This window comes from Anopheles maculipalpis, chromosome X, assembly GCF_943734695.1.
Source record: "Anopheles maculipalpis chromosome X, idAnoMacuDA_375_x, whole genome shotgun sequence".
NCBI classification, from domain to species: Eukaryota; Metazoa; Arthropoda; class Insecta; order Diptera; family Culicidae; genus Anopheles; species Anopheles maculipalpis.
The window spans coordinates 10,084,236-10,111,186 of record NC_064870.1 but is presented as its reverse complement, the minus strand read 5'-3'; the positions used below and the strand labels follow the sequence as shown (position 1 = coordinate 10,111,186).

Here is a 26,951-nt window from a genome sequence, read left to right as displayed (position 1 = left end):
TGAAAACGAAAGATTTTTTTTAAAGCGACGAACCCCGACGACGACTATTATTTCAATATTTCCCTTTAAAATAACAGCCCTGAAAACGATCAAAATAATTTACCTGATCAAGAAATTCTTACCAAATTGTGCCTTGATTACTCCTCAATCTATGCAAACTCAAGCTTTTCGTGCGAACGGGGAAATAACTAATAAATAGGCAAAATCCATTTCCAAAATTAAACGATCCATACAAATCCACAAACTATGTACATTGGACATGAAAATACGAAAGGAAACGATTTTTTTTAAAGTCGCTTCCTAAACCGGTCGGTGCTAAGCCGCTGGAGGGGTTTACATTATTTGTTTTGACAACATCGGCATTGTTTCGGCGCGCAGTAATTACTTGCTGTTGCTCTTTTCTTTTTGCTGTCAATGTTTTAATTTTCCCAACCAGGTTTCCAGCGGTGGGTGTCTGCTTTTGAAGCGGAAATCGAAGAGCGAATGGATGACCCTTGTAAGGGATTTCGGTCCTAGCGGGGGTAGGAGCCAGGTAAAGGTGCCAAGCAGTGGGATGAAAGCGACGGACCCGACCGGTTACGGATTAACATTTCCTAATCCCGTGCCGTGCCTAACACAAAAGCTTCCAGTATTTTTTTTTTAACCTAAACTGATGCTCTTTTGCTTGCCTGATGCTGCAGCCTAACTGTTGCCAGTTTGGGGTTGATTTTTTGCTTCAGCGAGATAGTTTTATTTATTAAAATAAATTAGTAGTTTTTTCTTAATTCTTACAGCAACAAAATAATAAAACGCGTCACACAGCTTCTTCAATCACACATCTTGCATCACGAAAACGCATAATTGTCTTCTCAATGTTATTTTATTCTTTCTTTCTAGAGCATCAATAAAAGCGATGCGACTTGATCTTAGCAAATGGACCAAAATGCGCAGCCCAACCAGTTGCGGACGTTCGTAAAGAGGATCAAAAGCCCGAACAATGAACTTTCGTCTCGAAACCCCCAGGGCTCGTGGCCTGCCCCGGGGAAACACTTGGCCGCTTTCTGCAAGGTTAAGGACAACGGAAGTGAATTGCCGGAATGCAAATGCTATCAAACTTCCTTTCTTTACTCTCCTCGCATCTAGTGGAGGGCCGTCCACCACCATTGTCTAGCCGGTCTGTTCCGGTGCGGCAATCCGGAAGAAACAATGCGCAGAAGCTAAACAAAGCAACAGCAAAAGCTAGGAAAATAAAAAGGGAAATAATGCGGCGGCCTCCAGCCAGTGCGAAGGCTGGTAGAATAGGATTCCGGTTGTGAGCGGCATCCGAGAGGCTGAAGATGGTGACGGTGTGCGTCCGTCCGCTTTGTCTGCTCGCCTTAGCATCGTTCGAGACGGTTACGCTTCCTTCGCTGGCTTTCATTTTTCCGGATGACTTTTCTTGGTCCATCCTTACCTGGTTTCGTCTCTTTTTTTTTGCATAATACCTTCTTCTTGGCAGAGAATTGCATTGAAGCGATTTGCATCACAGCATCCGGAACGCACATAAATAATCGGCAATGGATGCATATACACACACACACACACACACATATCCTACGGGTTAGTTCTTTGTTTTCTTCTTTTTTTTGGCAATCTCGGTAAGAAGTATCGGAACCTGCGGATATAATACAAGAACGCGAACAGGAAGTAACTGACGAACGCCGAAGACCGAACCTTAAGATGCTTGTGATGCACGGAACAATACCGGAATGCTTTATAAAAGATTGATTTTTTCCTCCGTCTAGCCTTAAATGGAGGGATGGAATTATGTTGAGAGGGGTGTAAAATGGGCGAGGGGGTGAAATGAGGGGGATGGTTATGAAGAGAAGAAAATGCCAAAAACCGGATTTCAGTGTGGAGGATTTTTTGGTGAAGATTTCTTTGAATTATATTATTCTGCTCCTTTTGATCAATTTGGAGTTTATTAAATTTAGACTTAAATGTCTTCGTTCCATATATTGAAACTGTTTAATGATGCAGGAGAATAATGCAAACTCAAAAGCGTAATTTTGAAACCTTGCTGTGATGGAGTGATAGCTTGTAAAGTCTTTTTGGGTCTTGAAATTAATATTTTATTTGATAGATTGATTGATCTGGAGAGAATGATTTGATATTTGATTTGATAATTTTCCAAATCGACATTCAATTTTTGTTTCATCATGGACTCATAATGCCTGGACTCATTGACTCATAATAAAAAAAAGGATAAAAATCCTTCTCAAATCCGCTCTTCACTCTCCTCCATCTTGCGCTTCATCATCAATCATCTATTTCGCACATTACAAGAAAGAGGATCGCGCGCTTGAATCCTTTTGCCTCGTAAACTCAACTCAACTCAACAGAAAGATGCAATTAAACCACTTACCCTAGGTGCTACATTCGCTCACTTTAATTGCCAATAATTAAATGCTATTTTCGGGCTACTTTTGCTCAGGAAGTTGCGCGTTCAAGTTTTGACCCATCTTCCAGGAAGATACGAACCTTAATAGCACACACACGCACACGCTCGCATTGGTCCAATTTGCACCCTTTTTCCCCTTTTTCCCCTTGCTCTAGGATAACAATCTTCGTTTATTATGGCTCGAAACCGTTGCATCGCGCAATCGATCAAGAGAAGAAAGATTTCAACCGAAAGCAAGCGACGAACCCCGATCACTATTAATGCATTAACGCAACACACACAAAAAAAAACACCAACGGTAAAAATTAATAAATCCCATCGAAAATAGGTTACGGGAGCAGAACCGCTCATCCTTATCCGATCCTTTCCCGCCCCGCCCCTTCCTACACGATCCCTCTAAAACGGGATGAAGAAACCGCATATCATCAGATACGATGTTTTATTTTGTTGTTTTTCGCCCCGTTCATTAGATGGCTCCGTAAATGCGATATCGCTTTTGCAATCACACCGTTTGCATCTTCTCCGCTTACACGCTTAATTGTTGGAGCAACACTAACCGAGGAAAGAAGTTCAGGATAAAAAAAAAACAATTAAATGCAACCGAAACCACTAAATTGTTTTCTCCCCCATTCCGGATAGGCAAAAGGGCTAGGAGAAATTATCCTTCCTCTGCACCTAGGGTAAGGTGAAAACTGTTTGTAATCGTATCGTTTAAGTCCTTTTGGTAAAGAGAAAGAAAGGAGCAGAGCGCGCGAGCTCTACATTTACTAAACCTTTTTTTGCTCTTTTCGCTTTCGATCGTCTCCTGGGCTGTAATTGGAAAATTAGAAAACGTGATTCAAATATTTTTATTGCTTCATTATCCTTTTCCGCGGTAGGTCGGCATGGATCGTTCGCTATCGCTTTAATTGCATTGCTTTAGAGGTGGGTCTTTGTTTTTTGTTTTGTTTTAATTTTCTACCCCATTTAAAGCGTGCTATCGCATCGGAATGTTAGGGTTAATTTTAATTGGCATATCTTTGCACCCGCAATGCAATCCAAAGCCAAGGAAACGAACGAAGCCGTGATGATAGATTTCTAATCGAACAGTTTCTTGTTCGTGTCTGCCTCGGACAGGATTGTTAAGTGCTTTTATCTGGCTAGAAGGACACGGCAAGGACTCCCAATCAGCTCGGTTTCGTGTGCGTGTGTGGTTGAGTAGATTGATCGATGGCTGCCGGCAATTTATTGGACCACCTGAGAGATTTCTTCTTCTCTGAGTTCATAGCGAACCTGCAGTATTTCGTTTGATTTTTGAAGTGATCCAGAAGAGCCAGATAATTTAACTCTTTTTAAATAATTTTGTAAACATGTAACATGATCATGCTCATGACCAAACTCATGCCGATTTGATCGACCAAGCGCATCACTCAAGACAGTATCGTGTTGCTTCCAAAAATCCACGAAGGTGTGAGGTTTGTAATCGAATCCATTCTCTCGGCTAAGTACAAAACTAAACCCTCCTTTCTAAAGAGGACATATCGCAAAGAAAAACAGAAAAAAAACCATGTCAACCATCTGATGCGGCGGTCCTCCTCCTGCGTTGCTGGGTTGCGCTCTATGCTCTGGCAGGCATCTTTCATCGAGTGCTACTTTAGCACAAGCAGCCAGGCCTGCCAGCGCCCAAAGAGCCTGTCCTCGAAAACCATTTTCAGGAGGCTCATAAAAATGCTTTACGAGTGTACGGTTCGGTGCGGCACTTAATGGAAAACGGTGCGAAGCGGCGACGAAAACGGACGAGGTCGTAAGGATTTTCGTCCATCTGGCGCTGGAAAATGGGTTTTTGGCCTGGCCGTCGTTAAAGTAGGCGACCAAAATGCAAATGACAGCTAACCTTCTAGCTGGAGAGTGTGAAGGAGATGGATGCAAACAGAAGCTCAAACGAATGTTCGCTGAAGGCAACATTTTAATTGCTTGATTATGGTAATCAATGTCCTTACGGCTTAAAGAATTTGGCATTCTTTTTTTTTCTCTCCGTCGAGGTTAAAAGGCTGCTCCGAAGGTTTTGCTTTCGTTTTGCTCAAACTGTGACGCTTTGCAAGTGCCGCTGCACGAAGGACAACATGGAGTTGCCAAAGCTAGAGTGATTTTCGGAAATTTTATTACAAGCAAAAACACATCTTAAATGATCCTGCTTCAGGACAGATCGATAAATCTTACTTTAGTTTTGAGCACCTTCAATGTCAACGTTGGTGAGGGAAGGGTGTCATAAACGTCGAAACGTTATTAGCAACTTGTGGATGACTTGTTTACGTTTTCTTTCCGTAGCTAAGTCGTTTAGTGGCCGTAAAAGTTAAAGACAAACAAATCGTAAAAGAATTTCGTTCATTTACACAATATTTTACACTTGCGAGAATAATTAATTGCTTCTTTTTATTGCAGTAGGAAAAATTTCTTAAGATGATGTTACTTTTCAGGGAATTTAAAGCAGCAAATAAAAATAAAAAAGGACATAATAAAGAATAACCAACAAAAATCAATCAATTTTAACGCCGCTAGAAATCTGAAACGATTCGAAAGAACTTTCACAGCACCTATGTGCGAGTGTTTAGTAGTTAAGATTTTACTAGGAAGTCGTTTGCATTAATGCTTGGCGCATCTCAAAAGAATATTTGTATGGGTCTTTACGGGGGTGGCCCGATGGCATTGGCGTCAGCGTCACCGGTCTTCAAACTGTAGAATCGGGGTTCAAATCCCATCCGGACCCGTCCCCCCGTAGTGTGAGTGACTGACTTTTCAACAACGTGGTATCGGCAAGTCTAGTAAGCCATTCGACGACCGGCGGCGTAACCTTCCGGTCAGCCAAGAAGCCAAGAAAAAATGGGCTTCTTCTACATCGTGCTTTCTAGTATAAAATATTCTAAATATTACCCTGCATAAATAAACATTTATCTCCTCCATTCAATTCAGCATACTTTATATCAGCATCAGATTGATTTCATCTCCTTCTGGACACACAATCTACCCCGGGATTGCTCGTTTGATCCTCTTTAGAAAGCGCTTTTTTTCTTCTTCTAAGAGTTGCATGATTGTTTCAACGCCCCATGACGACACACCCAACCCAGCCAGTATGTCTGCTCGAACCCGATGCGGCAATGCCGACGCTTTCCTGCAATAGAATCCGACAAACAGCGCACCGCCATCGGTCTCGCAAATTTCGCCCATGAAAAGCACACCGGGTGGAGGGCAAAAATAAAACAACAATAAACGGCAGCAACTGGACAGAAGCGGCACATGCCATTAAAACAGTGTGACAATGATGATGACACCGAACCCAAAGTTTTAATAGAACTTCTTTGCTGTTGCGCAGAAAACATCCAAAGCAAACCAAAGGATCTCAAGTCAACGTTTGGCGTATATAATAGACGCGCGCACCCATTCTTCTCTCATTTGCTGCGGACACAAAAGACAAAGCGCACCCAACAAAGGGACAACAATGAGCAGGGAAAAGGGATTGCTGTTTCAAACCCACTCTCGGTTTCGGGTCAATTCGTTTGCAATTCCACCCCAAAGTTTGGGCCGGCAAGCAAAGCACCACCGCCACACAGGGGACACGGTTTAATGAGCGAACGATTACGAACAAATAACCATAGAAAATTTAGGGATTCCGGCAAAAATCTCCAGGTCCACCTGGCGCGTTGCGCCATGCCGTGCGCCAGTGCCGCGCATCCTTCGGGTATTTTGTAGTTTTTTGTTGTTGTTGGCTAAAGCCTTCTGGGCTCTCTCGGTGTGCCCGTAGCGTTCCGCACAACACTTTACTGCCAATTCGAGCAGAATAGACCAAACTTTGTACGTATGAGCTAAAACGAGGTCACTCTCCGTAGGGAGTTTTTTGGGTAATGGCGAACCGAGCGGGGACAACCCGAATCTCCCGCTGGTTCGTGGTCCGGACATCACCAAGACAAATGGTAACCGAATCTGATCGGTGTGTGTGTGTTTGCTGGAGCTGCTTTAGACTAGTAGTGCCTCATTGTATTATATTAGCAAGCTAGAGTGACAGGTCCTTCGGATATAGTCCATGTCCTAAAATTGACATCAGTATCTTGATTGTGGAGTTACCCAGTTGGGAGCAGGAATTTGATCTAGTCTCCAATCAAACTAGTGCCGTAGGAGTCCCTACCCTTCGCAATAACTCCCCCGCAGCGATCCATGGGAGACGATGAATGACAATGAAGATCAGCAGGGATTTCTGCAGGGATACACCTGGGAGTACGTGTACCGCTGCTCAGCCATCTGGAACTGCCGGCCAGCACAATGGATGAGGCTTTTAAAGGACAACAGAGACTGCACGCTTTAACGCGGTGGATCGAATGATTCGGTTGGCGATGTTGGCAAAGCATCAGATTCGTTGCACCACCACGCGATTAGTCCTCAGATATTTCTTTTCGAGTTTTTCGTGTCCGTTTCGCGTGATCCAGACTCGCGGCTGCAGCAAACACCCAGCTCAGACTTTTCGCAAGTTCGCCAGAATGTGGTTCAGCCTCCTAGTGTTGCGCTGGTGCAGCTACCGCAGGCGCCTCCAGTAAGTTGTGAAACCTTCAACACGTCTGGTGATACGTGCGGGTTGCCACTTTTGCTAAAACAAACATATAATCAACGTCCCGCCGTATCGGACGCCTCCACCCCACAATCTCCAATTCACACTCCCCCTGTTTAAACCTACCCTGAAGGAAATCTGCCAGTCGATTAGCGTGCTGAAGATGCAGATTACCAGGAGAGCAAGTGAGGAGAGCGAGAGAAAGAGAGAGAGAGAGAAGGATAGCGTTGCGAAGATCTTGTGCAGGATGCAGATCATGATTCATGGCTTCTTTCGTACGCCCCGGTTGCCGATTGCTATCACGCCAGATATGATACAAGGATAAGAGAAGCGTTTGGCTGATTGGATCTTTGAATTGCGTCTGCCCAGTTCCGCCTCACACGTACGGTTCGGTTGTTTGCTTTTCATTAGATGCGATACGCACAGTCAGGGGTATTCAAATGACGGACGATTTCGGGCCCGGGAATGTCTAATGATGATAATGCTGCAGTCGATAAAACTTGAAACCGGAACCCTATCATTTGGGGTTGCGACGCTTTATTCTCCGAACTGGAAGCTGCACCAAACACGGCTCGATGCCCTGTAGGGTGTGGGGCGAATGCAGTCTTCCACAGTTTGTGACGGAAAAGTTGGTTTCTGAAGGTTAATAACGATCACAGTTTTCGCGTTCTTCAACTTATTTGTATCTGCTGGGCGACTGACTGTCGATTCAAGATTAATAGAGATAGATTGAGTTAAAAAAAGGCAAGATTCAAACTCAACATTGATAAAATCAGTTCTGTATGTAAAGCTAAAGCGAGAAATTTTTCCGATAACAAGTTCTACAAAAGCAGAGCTGGTATCCTATAAGCAAATATCCTATAAGTCGAAGGTCCTTCCGGCCAAATAACAGTTCACTAGACTTTGCCTAGACACTAGACTTGGCCTGCTCAGGAGTGAGCACGTCGCGTAGACATGGCGAGGAAATTCGGTGTAGGGCTGCAGTCCTCCATCCACGGCTGCATCCCAGCTCTGACAGGTTTCGACTCCACTGGATCCAGCTAAAGAGCTCGCTGTGCTCGCTGTGGTCGTTGACGAGCACCTTCTTGGTGGGGCATGAGTCCGGCATCCTCATCACGTGCCCCAGCCAACGTATCCTTTTCCACAGGCTCTGCTCGTACACTCCGCCAAAGATAGTCCTTAGCACCCGCCGCTCGAAAATGGCGAGTGCATTGGGATCCTCCGTCAACATAGTCCAAGACTCGTACCCTATGAGGACTACCGGACGTATTAAGGTGCGATATATCGTGCATTTCATTTGTTGTTGGAGTCTTCTAGATCGCAGGAGTTTGTGAAGTCCGTAGTAGACACGATTCCTCAGAATACGCATTCGGATTTAGCGGATTTAGCGTTGTTGTCCAAAGTTACGATCGTATTAAGGTAGTAGAACTCTTCTACCATTGATACTCTGCTTCCCAGTCGGGCTCTTTCGCGATCACTAGACCGTGATAGAGCCTAGACTTATTAATACAAGGTATTTAGATAATCTGCACTTTTTTCGTTACAAAGCTAAGATGGTGCAGTTGATGAACCTGATAAACTTAGCTCCTATAGTGTAGGCCTTGAAAACTAAGTGAAACCGTCTATGGAGGGTTGCGTACAAGTTTCATTCAAGGGTATTCGTCTAGAAGCTCTTCCAAGGAACCGATTCCAAGTAGTTTTTTTCCTAGAGCTTCCTCATCTAAGATAATGCACCTCAGGTTCCTTTCCATCCAAATTACGTTCAAGTGCTTTTGTTTACGGACAGAAAATTGTCAAAAGGTCTCGTCCTAGCGGCCTACCAATCCAACCGGCTGCATCTTAGATTCCTTACTATTCAAGGAACTTTGCCCAAGAAATTCTGGAACTTCGCTATTCACGGACAAGCAGCTCCATCTCAGGGTCCTTGTCTTAGGAGGATTTTCCATCTGACGGACTTGGCCTTAGGTACTTTGCCTTCCAAGAAATCTCTTCTAAGTGTCCATGCTAATCGAGCGGCTTTGTCTACGTTGACATCAAATCGTTTAGAGGTCTCGTTTCAGAGGGATAACCAGCAAAGGAGCTTCATGTAAAAGAGGCCTTGGCCAAGAAAATTCGTTCTTTGCTAAGGTAATTTCAGGGGATTTCAAAGCCTCCTAGTGGCTTTGTCATCTTAAAAGTCGTGCCAAAGTGCCCACCAAAAGGCTTACAAAGAGACACGACTTTATTGGTAGGAGGCCTCGATATCCTCGGCCATCATCGGGAAGCAGCGTAAAGGAAGTCGCGACATGAATTGACACCAACTTAGTCCTCTACATATATTATTTTTCAATTATTTCAATGTCATCGAAGTCCCATCAAATCTCAAGCAGCAAATTTTCTTAGAGTTACTAATTAGTTTCTTAGTCTAGTTAGTTAGTTAGTTTAGGAGTAAGAGTGTTTTACTCCTACCTTCTATCATATATATGACACTCTCTGCAGACACGATATATTCAGGCAATTAATTTTCCCACTTTTACCTCACTAATCTCCTCCTTCACTCACGCAACGCAACGCCACGTTCGGAAACGAAAAGCGTATATCAGGAAAATAACTTTACTAAACCAAACGCTCGTTTCCTGTACCGTAGCTTTTTCATCTTACGGCCAAATCCCGGCCGTCTAACTCACGAACGCAGTGCCTTGGCAGGGCCAAACCGCTACGGGCTAAAGTGTTACACGGCCGGTGTAATTTAGGCACCAGCTCTCCCTTTCCTTGGATCTGCAAGAGTTTTGTCACCGGGAGCCCCACTTCGCTTCGGAAATTCGCATTCAGATGCGAGTGCAAAACGCAACGCCACACGCCACAAATTTCGAATGAGTGATTAAGAGCGAGGGGAGGAAATGAGTGTTAATGGAAAAGGGGATGGGGTATTAGGATTGAAAATGGAAGGGAAGAGAGGTTTACAAGAAGGAGGAAAAATTTGTTCACAAAACAATTTTAAAATCGCACGCCATTTGCGGCCTCAACCTCCCTCTTCCCTTTAGGCTGCCAGGTCTCACGCACATCAACAGGGGGGGGAGGTGGCTCTTTGCGTGCGCCGAAAAATAAACGCCCGCTTTAAACATCTTCCTCTCTGCGTTACCCTTACTGCTTCTAACTCCAACACCCTGAAGGATGGATGCACACGCTTATGCATACTGATGAGCTGGCTCGTATGTTCATTTTTCTTCCCAGTGTGTTGTTTTTTTTTTGCGAAATAGCGCGAGCAGCGTGTTAAAGAGCGTGTGAAAAACACTTGCACACCCTTTAGTGGCTGTTCTTCTCAGTATCTTCTTCTTCCTTTCTTTTTGTTTGTGTGTATCTGATGACGCTGGCTGCATAGTGCAAATGCGAAATGTGAAGGCGAACGAACTAATTTCTCCGCTGATTCGATCGTTAGGCCCTGGGACAGCAAGCGAAACAGGTTCTGTGCGTCGCTTCGGCGTCGGGTGGCTTCAGAACGTGCGTTAATGTCCGACCAGTGGACCCAGGACCCAATTTTTCCTCCCCCTTCCAATGAGGAACGGTTTCCGTGCGGGTCGTCATCAAGTAATGGTCGAAGGATATTATTTGGACCACTTTCGGCAATCGCGAGCGTACCGGGCGATGTTACAAGAGCACAACTAAGCGAACACGATTAGAAGCAGCAGCACACACGACACTTGTCATCCCTGCATGAGCGTGCCTTGGGAAAAACCTGTCGCTCCGTAACCGTTCCAAGGAGCCCGTTCGAACGGCACGCACCGCCGGCCGGCGCATCTATAAACAAACAGTTCCCGTGCAAAACGTAAGCGCGGGACGCGCGGCCGTTTGGTTTTCCGTGCTCACAAGGCAATAACTCATCCGTTTTATTACTACCGAGCTAATGATGGAGTGTGCGATGATGAACAATGCCAGCGGAGTGTGTCCCAGCACTGGAGACAGCTCAAAATGAACGGACGAGAAGAATGAAGCCAAACAAAAATAAAAGACTCAAACAGGCAGCAGACGGCGAACCTTCCGCATTTACCTGGAGCGAAGGGACTTGCGCTTGTGTTTGACAGCTCCGGGGCAACCGAGAGCGAGTGTGGAGATTGCGAGCCAGCAGAAATCAAAACAATCGTGTAAACCTCGGCCCGGTGCCTTCGATCGTAATGTCGCTTGCCATCCCTTCGGGGGTACTACGCGAAGGAAACACCTTTCCAAGACGTTAGAAGACGAACGTCCTTTTTTTTTTTTGGCGTGGCACGTTACCCATTGTCCCGGCAAAAGGGATTTCTCTTTCGTTGAAGAATAATTTATTTCAAACCTTGCAAGTTGTCATTAATAACGCAATGCGGGAAAAGCGTTTCGCAGCTAAAACCGATCGAATCGTTTCAATTGAATGAAATATATATATATGTATTTCTTTCTATCATTTCATTCGAAAAATCCTCCCGTAAACGAGTGAGCTCTGGTATAGGGGATAGGGGGTAAAGCGAAGATCTGCTTGCTCGTTTGCGGATGTGCGCTGAGAAAGATGCGGCAAAATATCCAGAGAACCATAAATAATATCTAAACGTGAGACCCGATTGAAGATTATTTATATCTTCTTGCGGTGCGTGGAAAGCTTTCCAAACCGAACCATAGTCCGCGCGTACGCCGTGCAGGACGAACCGTTCGCGGACAGGCCGACAGTAACAGCAGTCAAACAAAGATAATATGTGTCAGCGGAGACAAAGCGGAAACAAATTTTGATCCTTTCTTGTGTGGCGTTCTTTTTTTCTTTTTCGAGCATCCGGAGATTCAACTTTTGCTCGCTGCTGGCTACCACTTTTGGGACTGCAATCCGTCATCCTCCAGCTCGAAGGATCAATCTTAATGTTTTCATAATTTTGAAGATTTTTTTTTGCGTTTGTTTTTTAAGATTTGGACAAGGTACAAATTTTGGAAATTGTATCTAAGCGTTGCTTGTTCGTGTGATGACATTTTTATCACGTGCATTAGACATCCACTATACCTTCGTGGAATTCTGTTCCGGAGTGCAGGTCTGAAGATAACGAGATATTTGTGCTTCTCTGAGAGTACAGTTGACAGCCAGATGACTTTTTGCATTCGAAGTACTGACTGACTATCCAGCAACTTGGTCATAGCAAGCCTAATAAGCCAATGAATTGCCTGCATGACTTAATAGGTCGTTAAGCCAAGAAGATGACACCTTCCAGGACTTTATTTAAGTACCACCATACAACAGGTCCAAGTCTCTGCCAGTATCATACAGATATGACTGGTCGACTCGACTATATGACTTCCCCTTCGATCTATAAAGTTCTACAAAGAGATACTTGGCGTTCCCTTTGAGAAAAACCTAGAGCCCAAAGCCTCACGGAACTATCAGAGGTTCCAATGTGCACTAAATATTGCTTTTGAAGTCTCTACAATGTTGAGCTTGGTAGTCGTAAATGTCGATAACGTAGACAGCTTCCATGACTTTACTTAGTAGTTCCATAGAAGAGGATCAATGTCTCTGCCAGCATCAAACAGACTCGACTGATAGACTAGGCCTCTTCGATTTATAAAGTTCTATAACGAGATAGTTGAGGTCCTCCGTGCAAATCTTTAAAACTTCAAATCCTTAACACTAGAACCGCCGGTGGGACATTTTTGCCCCATAGACAAAATACGTTGTGATGGCTAGTATCCCTGCTGTCAACGAGTGACGGATGTGCACCTGCAAGTCTGGCAGCACTGGCGTGAAGGCGTTCGGCTAGTCTATATAAGCACCATTTTTGTACACTCTACCGCAAATTTATCGGTAACACTGGTTCGTGTGAGTGCCCCTATCGCCCGCTCTGGTACACTTAGAACATAGAAAAAACAATGCCTGAAACGGTGTCTTTGTACAGCTAAAAATGACCAAATGTGTAAAAAGTACTCCGTGAAAAAATGCTAGTAGAAGATGGCCTGTTTGTTTACTTTTCTTTAATATTCTGGATTTGGCGGGAATCAATGCTTGGGTCTTGTACAAAGAACTTAAAAAAGTAAAGATATAGACGCGACGCGATTTTCTTTTCAAGCTCGGCGAAAAACTTGCCAAATAGTACGTTGGAAAATAAGAGCGCCAACGCTTCTCGTCGGCGCAAAGCGTTTCGTACGGATGCGTTTCACGTGAGCTAGGTTCTGATGAAGCAATGTAATATTTTGTCCTGATGCCAAGAAACCTAAAGATGTACAATAGATGCTTGAAATAATTAAGCAGGGTTTTCCTTTTGCTTTCGAAAAAAGCTTTGTCCTCTTCCTTTGACCATTTAGAGCTGTATTCACATCGAGTTTTTGTCATGTTTCTAAAGGGAGTCACAGACGCCCGCGCAGACCCAAACAGCTTAGAACAAAAGATTTGTTTTAACAGGTTGGCTGATAAGTCCCCGGTCTGACACGTAGATGGCGCCGCTAGTATTAAATGCATATTATTTTTATATAGCACCAACCTTCAAATGATTCGTGTCATAATTTGACGTCTGTATGTCAATTAGTTTATGAGACAGAGCGTCTTTTGTCAAGCAACTTGTGGTTGCTTGACGAACGAAAAAAGAACGAAGAAGAAAAAAAGTGTTGTTCCACCAAGACAACGCAACGTGCCACAAGTCATTGAGAACGATGGCAAAAATTCATGAATTGGGCTTCGAATTGCTTCCCCACCCACCGTATTCTCCAGATCTGGCCCCCAGCGACTTTTTCTTGTTCTCAGACCTAAAAAGGATGCTCGCAGGGAAAAAATTTGGCTGCAGTGAAGAGGTGGTCGCCGAAACTGAGGCCTATTTTGAGGCAAAACCGAAGGAGTACTACCAAAATGGTATCAAAAAATTGGAAGGTCGTTATAATCGTTGTATCGCTCTTGAAGGGAACTATGTTGAATAATAAAAACGAATTTTGACAAAAAAAATGTGTTTTTCTTTGTTAGACCGGGGACTTATCAGCCAACCTGTTATTATCATAAAAAAACCCTACTTATCAATTGATTGTTTCAATAATTTATAGTTCTAAGCCTAGATTTACTGTCGTTCAACCCTGTAAGGAATAATTATAAGCGTTTATCACTTAAAGCCTTATAATTTTATATTTATGTAAAGAAAACTGGCGTTGATATCCTTGGTATGTGGTTTATATGATCTCAATTCGATTTTTTTATTATTGATTGAGCTGCTAATAAAGCTTTGCTATACTTAAATATGATGTTAATTAATTATTTTACCACAAGAAAGGCTTAGATAATAATAAACATGTCTAAATATGAATACATCACGAATGGGACAAAATTGTCCCATATGGCGGTTCTAGTGTTAAGGAACGATTCATTCCAAATATTCTCTATTCTCTGTAACGAAGACACGTTGCATCATAGAAGAGAAGAGAACAGATTCGACTGGTACTTTTAGATGACTTCCACTACCTGGAGGTTCCCTGTGAGAGAAGTCGAGTAGTTGTTTGCAGACAGATTCTCCTGTTGCGAACAAAAACTCCTTGGAAACTTCTCCTCATCCATCTATAGCTTCCATCCCTACCTAGCTTCTAGTACCGAATATCTTGGAGAATTTTATTCGCGTTTCCTCACAAAAAAAAATTGTTGCTGCAAAAAATTTCTCCTCACCCATCATTCCGCCCCCTTTACTATAAAACCTCTGAATCCTCCGAATCTCATCTTATGAACAAAACCCATCCGAATGTATGTACAAGCAGGGAACAAAAAAAAAAATAAGAAAAACACGGGAGTAAATCAAATATTGATTTTCTAAGCGGATTTTTCAGGATTCCTTAGGACTGCCGGGAGAACTGAAGCAACAACACCAAAAAAAGCGCAAAGAAAGCGAAACCAGTTAGGAAAAAAAGAAAGAAAGAAGCAAAAGAAATATATTAAATCGGCATGCCAATAATACACCAAGCCGAACATTGTTGTGCCCTTTTTTTGGTAGCCAGCCATCCCTCTCGCACTTTCTGTATCTCTCTGCCGCTCTCTCGCGCGCGCGCGCACCCGAAAAACCTTCCCGATTTTTGTTGATCGTGGGTTGTTGTTTGCTAAAGGCCGTGCCACACAAAAGCCTGCGAACAATAGATCTGCCTACCCATACAGGCGAGGGCTTGACGATCGAAACATTTCGGCCCGAGCTATTCGGCTATTGTCTACCACCCGATCACTCCCTCGAGGCCTGGCAGGGATGCGAAAGGCGAAGGGGTGGTTCTATTTCCCCCTGCAAGCAGGGATGGGAAGCGGTGGTAAGAGATTCGTGTCCTTTTCTTTTTCGTTGTTCGTTCGATTTATGAAACTAATAAATCGTTTCCGAATTTATAAAGGTCTTGGTAGGCGTGATGAGGGTTCGATGGTGTGCTTTTGGGATTCGATTGGAAAGCTCGGTTCTGTTTTCCTCGCTTTAAGGTCTGCAAAGGACGTTGAAGTTGAGGATACGTGCGAAAATTAAATTCCAGTGAGCTGAGCGAAGCATTCGTCTCGAGGACGAGTCCTCGCGTCGGCGGCTTTCTTTTTTTTTTGTGGTTAATCCTTGCATAAACAAGCAGCCAAACAAAGATGCCGCACCCGAGCGCGTGTAGGTGAATCCTTTAACTCGGTCGCTCTCTGGTAGGGAGTTCAAGTGGTACTCCCGAAGAGCCAGGATTGCCCCGGTGGTGGTCCACACAACAGCGATACGCGATGCCCGGCAGCGACCACAGTACAACGAGATTACGTGTGCTTAAGGACTCTCGACGGTCCGCGACGGTCGGATCACGTTCCCGACCCGAAAAACAAAAAAAAACACATCTGGCACCGGGTACAGGCACCAATATTTGACTCTCGGCGTAGGAGACCCACGCAAAGAAATGAAGACAGTACGAAAAATCAGCGCCCAGCGTCCTGGTCGCGTGAAATCGATCGGTTTTTACTTTCTGTTGTTTTCGGTTCGGTTCCATCCGAAGGATCGTTTGACGCTCGGCGGAAGTTTGGTGCTGCTCGGAGGCTAAACAAACGCCGGTACATTAAGCAACATGTGTAAGCTGCACGTGCACAAACTCAATTATGCACCTAAACCAACAGACGGGTGCAATATGTTCCCGGTTGTACGGTTGGAATGATTCCGTGTCTTGGCTCAAATAGAAGCATTACTGTTCGCTTACGATGTTTTGCTATAAAATCTTCACCAAACGCCGTAGATTGGATAACCTTTTGAGAGAAATTATCATAAAAGAAAAGCGCATAATGTCCAACTCGATTGCTTAAAAAGCAGCTGCCCCGGGCCGGTAATAATCGCCACTCGGGACAGCTTATACGCATACGCACAGCGTAAGCCGACACTCGACGCGACAAACAGTGATTCACAGCCCGTAAACGGAATCATATTCTCAGCGGTCTCGGTCTGTGCTAACCCGGAAAAAAGCAGATGTTGGTCGTGTGCCACACTACTGAGCCGAATTGGTTTGCGCCGTTTTGTCCGCCGGCCAGATGTGGAACGAGTGACCAGAACACCCACGATGCAATTGTTCGACGCGACAATTCACGGTGATGAATGGTAATTAAAATTTGAGCTGTATTGGCATGTTGCTGTGTCGGCAGCATCCAAGTCTTTGAGCGTTTGATTTGGTTTTAGTTGCGTTTTCTGCATCTCTCTGTAGCGGTTCAAGCGTTTTGCGCCGAAATGTATGCAATTTCCTTAGCGAGATTGAAAGTTGAAACCTTTCACGGTGGTGAGTGCTTAAGCGAACGATACACGTCATCGAATTTATTTCCTTTTTACATTTCTATCATATATCAGATGCCTTACCAATATGATTGTAATTTTTTTTTTTCAACACAAGCGGTGTTGACAATACGGCATTGGACCGTCATAATTAATTGTAAATAAATATATCAGATTTACGAAAAATATTATAAAACTGTATTAAAACAAAAAAAAACTGCAAAATCAAGCATTCATTGCTTTAAACTTGTAAACGTTGATTAAGTTTCTGTAAAACATTTTTTACAAAAAACGAAAAAAAAAACTAAAAGGTCCATTTCATTGTATTAATTCTAAACACAAAATCCTGTAATTAAAGTTAATATATCCCTAGCTAGAAAATAGTCAAAATTCAATTTTCGTTGATGAGGTGCATTGAATGTTAGATTTTATTGAATGTAAGATATTATTTTATTTAAGAAATTTATTTATTTGTTTACGATCGATTATTACGGTCCAGTGCCGTTATTTTAGAAATTTAAATGCTTTTTAAATTGAGCTTTTTGGCTGTATTGCAATTGTACTTTATTTACTTGTTGCTACAAATAATATGATAAACCAAGGAGGAAATTTGTAAACTGCTTTCAAAGTAACCAAACCATTCTTTTGCATTATAAAGCACATTTTCTATATGTTTTCCTGCAAATTTTCTAGTGCTCCATTACTTGACAGAGATTCTCATGATCCATTATATGGCTGTCATGAACTTTTTTTTTTTTTTGGTAACGGGCAGGGAACCTTCAAAAGGTCCCCATCTCGAAAGGTAGTCTGCGGCTACAGACCAACCCTCAAGATGGGGTATATGGGATTCATCGTGAAGCTGGGCCCGTGAAGCGGACCCGGCAGCCGATGCGACCCAACTAAACCACTCCTTGACCTGATCCGAAACCTGCCGGTGCGCTGATGTACGTAGTACTCCATGCAGGTTCGTTTGTGCGATGCACTCATCCGGTTGACGCGCGGTTGCTGCATCATTCGTCGTTGTTGTCTCAGCTGCTGCTGTTGCTTCGTGCCTTCCTTTCCGCTGCTGCTGCTCAGACCCGTTCGTCCGTAGCCGTTACTCCCGGTTGGTTCTAAGCTCCTTCTGCTGCTCTGGTTACTCGTCGCTGCTGCTGCTTCATTTGTCGTTGTAGTCTTTTGTATGCGATTACGGCGGCAGCTGTTGCTGCCTTGTTTGGTCCGTGTTCCGCCGTCGTTGTTGTCGCCTCCGTCTTGCCGTTGGTAGACTTTCCTCATTCCACCTCACTTGGAGGTTTCTGAAGATGGTCACATTTCCGCCGCCAGATTGCCCATCTTTAGGCGGGTGTGGCTCTGCTGCTGCATTTCTTGTTGGATCCGAGCAAACCGTGGGCAGTGGAACATTACGTGGTTGACATCTTCTAGGTCATGTTCACACACCGGGCAGTTTGGAGAGCTGTCGAGGATGCCTTTCTCGACGAAGTAGCTCCGGAGAAACCCATGCCCTGTAAAGAGTTGGGCTGTCATGAACTTAAGTCAAGCAAAAGTGTCCCACTCATGCTAGCCTGATATTACAAGTAGAGCATCTAATAGGCGCCCGTACGGGATACGATTCTGATCAGAGTTGTATCTTCCTATAAGCAGACTGATCCTAGCGTGGAGATACCTGCTCGATAGAGGCCCAAGCTGAAACCCAAAACGGATTGTTTGAAAAAAATACTGGGAGGTCCCGATGGTGAGGCGAAAACGGCCTCGGTCTTCACGCGGCAGGGCCCGAGTTGAAATCCCATTCGGACCGTTCAGTGATGATGCTTCTACATCTGAGGAAAAACATAACATGACAGTTCACGAATTTGATTTTTGAGGGAAAAATCTACCGCAACAAGTGTGGGCGCAGAACCTCTGGACAAGCCTTGAGGACTGGTTATCCAACTACGTGGTATCGAATATGTAGATGGCCGGCGTGACCTAGAAAGCCCTTAAGCCAAGAAGAAGAAGAAATACTCGTGGATATGATGGATGGATGGATGGATTCGATTGCAGCCTCATTTAAGGGACGCCTCGGCACAGCAAAGACTTTGTGTTGAGCCCGCTGCTCTTGCTTAGAGGCCATCCCCGTACTCCATCTTTAACAACCTATTCCCAGCCAGTCTATTACGAGACTGTCCTATCTTTCCAACCGATTATTATCTTTGAACAAACAAAATTAAGTGAAACAGTCTTATTTTGCAGAAAAAATGTTTGTCCATCATTAGGTGCTCTACATCAGTACCGTACCATAGTGCTCCACATGGAAATGTTTCACCAGCTGCTTTGAAACATTTCACACCGATCGTCAAACCATTTGATACACGATTTATAATGTCAAGTTCAACATTTCACCTACACAGATTTTTGGTTTTTATTATGCTTCTTTTTTTTGTGAGCAGCAGCACCATAATTAACTTCAAAAACCCGTCCGTTACTTTTATTGCACCCCACAGCATCAATTATCAACAGTTTTACACACAAACTTCTCTATTTAGCTATCCATTACATCTACTGCCCCGGAGGGGATGTCGAACTTGACTGGTGGAACACCAACATCCAGTGTATCGGCACATAATTACATTTTACGACAGTCGAAACGATCGAACCTTCGAACGTGCTGGTACGCTCAAAATAAGCAAATAAAAACGGAATCATTTGCGTTTCGATTTAACGACCAATTCCGTCAATCACCAATACCCGAAGCCGGTTCTTTAATCGCTTTGCGACGACGGGGTAAAGTTTCTCGGCGAAACTATTAGCCTTCCGACCGGCTAGTCTTACCGCGCCGCTCCCCAGGTGACAAAACTATTTCACGACATCACATCACCACACGGCACACGGTCAGCTACGTTTCACGACGCACACGGTAAAAATGATTTGGATTTTAATTAATGATAACCGCACAATTTGCACACCTGCAGTTGATCTATCAGGCATGGAGAGTGCGGCGAGTTACGGCGAGTTTAGTAAACGGTTTTGCATGCAATGAGCGGTTGTCATATTCACGTTGAGGATTAATGAGTTGTATGCGTCTGGTGTGTGCCGACCTGGTACTGCTCTCGTTCATGCGTACGTTTTACGACTGTGTTTGCCTGGCGGCCTCTGCGCTATGCTATGGGATGAAGTTGTCCTGCTGGTTCCGGTTTGGCATTGCTCCACTTGCCAGTGCGAAGGCGTACCGGGTATGTTTGTGGTGCACATTCGTAATCGGTCATAAACATAATTTTTGCTCCATCTATTGCTCAACCTAATGCAACCCTGCTGCTGCTACTAGATGAGTGACGGTGAGGCCTTCCCCCTCATACAAAGTTTGATCCGGAAGAGAGGGTTTTTGCAGGTTGTTGTTTTTTTTTTCTTTCTTTATTGTGCAAGAAATGTATTTAATTACGTTCATTTCGATTAAACCTACTGCTGTCGTTACGCGCTGGTCGTTAGGGCGTGTTAAAGAACACCCTAGCAATGGACGGCGCAACCCATTCGTCTCGGCCGTCCTTCGGCAGTTCGGAGCGTTTGGAGTTGGAATTTCGCAACCTAATTGACGACAGCCGCAAACACGCAGCGCCGCTTTTTAATCCTGTGCTGTAACTGTCAAATGGCTTAAGAGAAAGCTTCACAAGGCCATTAACGTGTGCTGCGATAACGTACCGATCGAGCGCGCTACCAATCTTATCAATTTACAAGACAGTTGAGTGAGGAAAGAACTTGACCACTTACACTGATTGCAGTACGAAAAAAGAGCAGAAATGTAAACAGTCCATTAATTTGTTACCGTTTATTATAGCATCAGACGTGTCTGTATAACAATCTTCTCGATACCGTATTAAGCTTCTCATAATTTATTGTTCTCTCTCTCTCTCTCTCTCTCTTTCTCTCCCTTCCTTTTCTAGTTGCTCTCATCCAGCAGAACCAGGTGACAAAAATGATTCTAATTTCAATCGCTTGTTTTGTGTAGGTGTTTGTGAATGTGTTTGTGAATAGTTTTTTTTTTAAGTTTTATTTTCTACTCCCCTCTCACTCTCTCGCTCCTAAAACACACGCACTAGTTTCGTAGTATTTCCGAGAGATGTTTGCCCTTAAGTTTATTCAACGGGGAATTTAATGTACTTGTTGTGTGAGCACACTGTGCGCAAAAATATGTGTACGTGAGAGCTTTGTCCGCTTGGTGCCGCGCTCTTCGCTAGTCTCTAGTAGAAGAACTGTTTCCACGAGTCCTGCTTCTTGTGGGCACCGTTCCAGTATCCGCCCCGATGTCCACTGTAGCCGCCCTCGTGTTCGCCCGCCGTCGCCGAACCGTCATGGCTGTGCGGTCCGTGATGGTAGCCATGTCCGTGATGCGGTGCACCGTGCGCATGGAACTCAACACCGTGGTACTTGTTGTACGCATACGCCTTGGCCGTCGTCGGGTAGGATTGGGTCGAGTACATGTGCGAGGTCGGCGCATCATAACCCTGGGTAAACTTGTGCACCTGCGGTGCAACGGTCGGTGCATAGCTTAGCGTCGGCGTGTACGACGGCTGCGAGTAGGTCGTCGGCAGCAGGGTGGTATCGGTGTTGTACGTCGTCGCCAGATCCGAACTGCTCGCATCGCCACCAAACTTGGGCTGAATGGCACCGAACTGTGACTGGACGTCGCACACCGTACCGGCCACCAGCGTCGACAGCGGGGCGGAGAAGATGCGGAAGTTCACATCGCTGTAGTCGAGATCGGCAATCAAGAACACCGGCATACGGTCCGAGATAACCCACACCTGTTCCTCTTCGTCGATCTTCACATCGGCCGGGAACACCAGCTCCACATCATCCCGATCAACAATGCCGTGGTACTCTGGACTGTACGGAAGCGACGAATGCCAGCAACCAACCGCGTTCTGATCGATCAGATTGAACAGCTGCAGCCCGGTTTCGCTCATCACACGCGAGGTCGTGTGGCTGTTCGGGCCACGCTCCTTCAGGTACTGGAAGTCGTGGAAGCTTTCCTCCACCTTCGACTCATCGCGCAGGATGCGGGTCGAGACGGTAAACTCGCGATGACTTGCGAGCGGCGAGAAGTACAGCGTGCGGTATCCATCCGCCTGCAACGGTGTCAGCGACATACCGAAGATACCTTCCTCGCCCCACTGGAAGTTCAGCCCAGCAACGTTAAAATCACCACGCAGCGGATCCGGGAAGAAGAAGCTGTGTGCGAAGCGCCACGATTTGTTCTGCTCGAACGAGTACACGATCAAACCATAACCGAGCTCGTCCGACATGTACGCGTACGTATCGTCACAGCTGCGTCCCATATCGATGGCAATGTTCGCGATGAAGGTGTTGGCGTTGGTGTCATCGGCCCGCAGTTCATAACGCCGCAGACGGCGGTTCGTCTTCAGGTCCCAGATGTTGAGTGCGTACGGGCAGAGCTGCTGGGTCGTGTTACCGATGCCAACGGTACCAGTGTCGAGGGCCCACAGACGTCCGCACTTGTCCGCCTTGATACGGTACACGGTGGACAGCCCGTTAGCGCAATCACCTGCCACGTTCGAGGACCAGTCCGGGTAGGGGATGAGGGCCGGCGAACCGGACGGTGTCTGGTTCATGTCGATGTAGTTGAGCGTCGAGGGGATACCTGCAAGGCGCAAAAGAAAGAGGAAGAAACAACCAAACGCAAATGGATTAACGTCAAGTCAAGACAGGACACAGACACTGGCGGTATTCTCAAACTGTTTCGGCGATTGGATCTCCAACGCATTGCACCAAGGCCACGCTACTCCGAAGGAGTCTCGGATCGATTGCACACCCGCATATCCTATCCCACCAACTTCGTCAAGGCAGCAAATAAAGCAGCCAACCATTAACTAATGGTTTATTCGGGTAGGTCTTGGCAGGATCGCCCGTACAAGGTTGTGTGCTGTCATCGTCGCTAACTAGCTAGGCGCGACCGCTTTGGCTAATCCACCTCACTTTCGAACATTTCGAGCGCTAGCGTCCTTGAACTTGCACGCGCTAAACACCGAACAGAGCGGCCCCGGGGCTAAAACAAAAAAACCGCCAAATAACTAGCGATTTCTACCCCACCGCTAGATGGTAACAAAATGGCCAAACAAAATGAAGCGCATTAGGAACACCGTAAAGGTTGATGCAAATAGTGGCGAGAAATGAAATCTTTATTTTTGTGAAACTAGATCGAATTGCAGGGTAGGCATCGGGTACGGGAGGTGTCCAAGCGTTTGTAGGCATGTGCGATTTAGGATAGCTCTGTTTGGACTACAATTCCGGTTCGGCCCACAACCAACGCTCAAGACTGGTAAGTAGCAACCGCATATATCTAGCAATATTTTTGGATTACTTGAAAGGTTGCACAGGGAGCCAGGAGAAGCCAGGGGTAGCTGAGAGGTGGAAAACAAATTATGCAAATGTGCACCTTAAGCTGACTTCATGCCTACATATGCTCTCCGAAAGCGCATTTGTAGCCATTTTTCATATTCTACGTTTTTGACAGCTGGTTGTTTTGATCGCGTACCTCTAACACTTGGAGGGGGCGTTGTGTGCAGTACTGCGACAGTGACTTCATTTCAACATTCCGACTATTTTCACCTTCTCCTCTTCCCAGGTTCCACCGCCTATTTCGCTCTTCTTTTAACCACCTTCGCAGAAGAAAAAAAAACCCCTTTCTACTGTGCTGAACGAACTCGTTAGTGACGACCGCAACCCTAATCATATAGGCTCGCACCGTGTCAGATAGCGGAACAGAGTGTGACGTTTTTTGTTGTTGTTGTTGTTTATCACTTTTATTAAGACACTTTCAATCTCGTGGAGCTGGTGCCGATGTTGCGCACGCAGCGCTCCTTTCGTTCGGATAATTTGGGCACTGAGCGCCACCATCATCGCACCACTTCGACCTGCTTTTGCAATCTCACCTAAACGATTCGTCACATGCGGGGTGCAGAAGTTGGGAAAGCTATAGGTTTCGTTTGTCAAGAAATACATCGAGAGAGAAGGGGGGAGGGGGGAGGGGGGGAGGGGAGTTAGAGACGGAAAAAGCCCAAATGTCCATTGAACCGAAGTAATGTTTCACGCGCCTAACGAGGTGTTTTCTTGCGCGTTCTTCTAGCAAGCGCACCGTGTGTCTAGAACAACTCCAACCTAGGAAGGGCCCCACGGAAAGGGGAAGGCGCAACACAAAGCGTCCAAGCACAAATGTCCTAGTTAATCAACGGTGCGGTTTTTGCGGTAATACAAAGCTTTTTGCGTAAGGATGGCGCGGCATATGTTGCAAAGAGGCGCCGTTTGTCCGTCCCTCGTAACCGGCAGCTGCTGCCACGGACGGTTACACCGGAGGACTCTCTTTCGCTGTTTTTTTTTTCCTTTCCCCAGCTAACATTTCCCAGTCTGATGCCGCAATTGAAAGCTCGTGTTGCGATAGGTTGCTATTAAGCATTGGCATGTGGCGAGATGTCTCGGCTATCTTGTGGACAAGATAACAACAGCACCACTATGAGCAGGTGAGCCCCTCTATCACACGCAGGCTTAAATCTCAAGTCTATACCGGTAATAGGGGCCTACTATGGCTTACCAATTGAATGTGCTCAGTATTGAGAAAGTCGCGATGTCTATATCCAGTTTGACGACTTCCTCAAGTGAAAGACCACCTCACACAGTAGCCATATACGTAGGAATTCTAGGGACTTTTTTTTAAGTCTACAACATTACGCAACATCAAACAGTACAGCCTTGAAGTTCGCGACTTGTCCATCCGAAAAAGAAAAAAACAAAAAACTTAAAAACCTTGATCCCACAGGAAAGCGTAACATGCTCATGAGCTTTCACCCCGTTTTAATACCCTTTTTCCTTGGGCATCTTGGTTGGGCTCTGTTCTTTTATGCTGCGAAAATTCAAGGCTGGAACACTCTCCGAAAGACGTGCGAATATTCTCGAAAGCGGGTCTGTCGCTTCATTATCGTAACTTAGTGCCCGCCAGTGTCCACCAACTCCACCGTAACTCGCGCTTCACCCCACGCTCTGTGCACGGTACATGTTCTTGGTAATCGAAGTATGGCATTCTGGTGGGGCGCCGTGTCAGCAGTGTTTGCTGACCAGAAACTAAAGGCAGTGACCAAAAAAACGTTATTTTTTTTTGGAACCTGTTTATTTTTTGGTGGAAACAATTCACCTCAAACACCTCTTTTGCTCTCACTCACTCGCTCCGCGACGCTATTTTCGATTTTTCGTCTTCTAGCGACTTCAAATTTCGCTGACGCTTCGCTTTGCTCCACACACATGGGTAGGCAAACAACTGCTCCAAATCGGGGTTTTTTTGAGCGAGTGTGCGATGAGCATAGGGCGGAAACAGCCAGTGTTTTTTGTTTTGCTTGTGGAGTTTTGTGCCTTCTTCCGATATTCACGTATCAATCGACAAATTAATTACATTCACAACGGCAACGGCAACGAGCGGGGGAGGGAAAGGATTTCTTAAGCAATGACGTCGTCGTTTGGAGTTGTTTTTTTCCCTTCTGTGAGTCTGCCGACCACACGGTCGGCAGGAAATTAGTCTAAATTGATTATTTACACCTCCAGCAACGAGTTGCGGAATTATGGTGCGAGCAAAGGTAAGACAGAGGGGAGATATAACTGTCACGGATTGATTGCTCGGATGCGGTAATGAGTGTTGAGCGTCATCACCAATAAATCAGAAACCTCCCAAAACAACAACAAAAAAAAACAAAACTCCCACTCCACGAGCGCTCGATATGGCTTATTAGCTGTGTTGTGAAGATGCGCGTGGAAAGGAAACCCCCGAAAGCATTATCAGGTGAATTTCTCCACGTGGAAAAGACAGTGGAGAAACACGTTTCAGGCGGGTGACGTAGCGTAACGTAGACGTAACCTGATCTGTTGCAGGTAGCGAATGCGGATGATACTCGACAGCTTTTAGCTTCTGCAGAGACTACAACCAAAAAAAAAAAAAACAACCTCCCTCCAAGATGAAGTCGGGTAGAACTTATGGTCCAGAAACTTTGCCACTGATATAACTCACGAGGCTCGAAATGAATTCTGGCTTAAGTTGCACTTTGCAGAATCGTGATTTTGGTTCACCTTGGAACAGGATTTACAGCCGTCTGGAGATTCTTGATTTCAGGAATTCAAAATAAAAAAGGAGGCATCGCAACCTTAATTGCCCATTAATGCCATCTCAACCGGATGGACGAGTTTTTGTGCAAACAACACTCCAACAAATTCCTCCGGGAAGGAATTAACGAGCATTTGGGGATTTTGTTTTTCGGGGTTTTCGGGGACTTTGACTCACTACTAAGCTCTGGGCTTTTCCCCGATGCTTTTTTTTTTTTGTAACAGTCGCATCTTCGAAAACTGCACAGACACACACGCCATCGGGTAAACTTCACACTGAACAGCACTTACCATCCTTCCATCTTGGCACCGAGACGAACAGTTTGTTCTCCCAACGCTCGATACCGACCGGCAGACCGTTCGTAGGTACGTAGTCACCGCGGGCCAGGGCCTGTTGCTTGAGGCGTTGATTGGGGAAGACAAAGTCGAGCTGTTGCCAGCTGTACCGCTCCTGGAGCTTCTGCGTCGCACTGACACTACCGGCGACAAGGCACACCACAATCAACAGCATTCTACCACCGTACATCCTTGCTCAGAACGAACGCACTACGCCACACAGCAGAAGTTCAACACAAAATCACCAAAAAACCAAAACCAGGACGATAGGCTAGCGGATTGATGTTGTTTTTGGTTGCTCGCTCGACACTGTATCGCGCCGACAACTCCACAACGACTGATGGTTGTACGGGTTGCCGCACCGGGGTTATATCAACAACGTCCGGCGAAAAGAGCTACCCAAAGCCAAATACGCGCTTGCAGCAGATCTCCCACCATATTTACCGCGCTCGCGCGCGCACACACATCACAGTTCACGCAGGCCCCTTGTCGCATCCACGTACAACGAAGCCAGAGCGAGAAGGAGCTGCGAAATCGAACCCGAGAACGTGCGTGTACCGTAGGCGAAGAACACAGCTTTAGGGGAGTGACAGAGAACGATGGATGAGTATCGCCACTAAGCTGCCCTGGCAGCCCAGGTAGGCTTCAATAAAATCGAAGACTCCTGGGTACTCCTGGGGTAGGCGGAAAGGTGCACGGGTAGACGATCTGGATAGATCCTAGGTTGTTGGTCCATGTGGCAGAACGAAAAGGTAAGAAGCGACAAGCAATTTAGCGACTTAATGAA

The 26,951-nt window shown here is 45.5% G+C and overlaps 2 protein-coding genes across 2 annotated transcripts in view; one reads left to right on the top strand and one right to left on the bottom strand.

Moving 5' to 3' along the window:
* LOC126560212 (protein gurken-like) overlaps window positions 1–26,951 on the top strand; it is a 473,091-nt gene that overhangs the window by 37,923 nt on the left and 408,217 nt on the right. The gene's annotated exons all lie outside the window — the stretch shown is intronic.
* Window positions 20,905–26,366, bottom strand: LOC126556959 (protein yellow). The gene is made up of 2 exons (XM_050212544.1): window positions 26,120–26,366; window positions 20,905–22,328 (listed from the first exon to the last, which is right to left on the bottom strand). The coding sequence occupies exons 1-2, from the start codon at window positions 26,352–26,354 to the stop codon at window positions 20,908–20,910; spliced, it is 1,656 nt and encodes a 551-aa protein (XP_050068501.1). The 5' UTR covers window positions 26,355–26,366; the 3' UTR covers window positions 20,905–20,907.

Bases quoted from the DNA above. Each gene is read 5' to 3' on its own strand.
- LOC126556959 (XM_050212544.1), bottom strand. From the start codon at position 26,354: ATGTACGGTGGTAGAATGCTGTTGATTGTGGTGTGCCTTGTCGCCGGT. The intron at 22,329-26,119 runs GTAAGTGCTGTT...TGCGCCTTGCAG, and splicing joins GGTGCCAAGATGGAAGGATG to GTATCCCCTCGACGCTCAAC.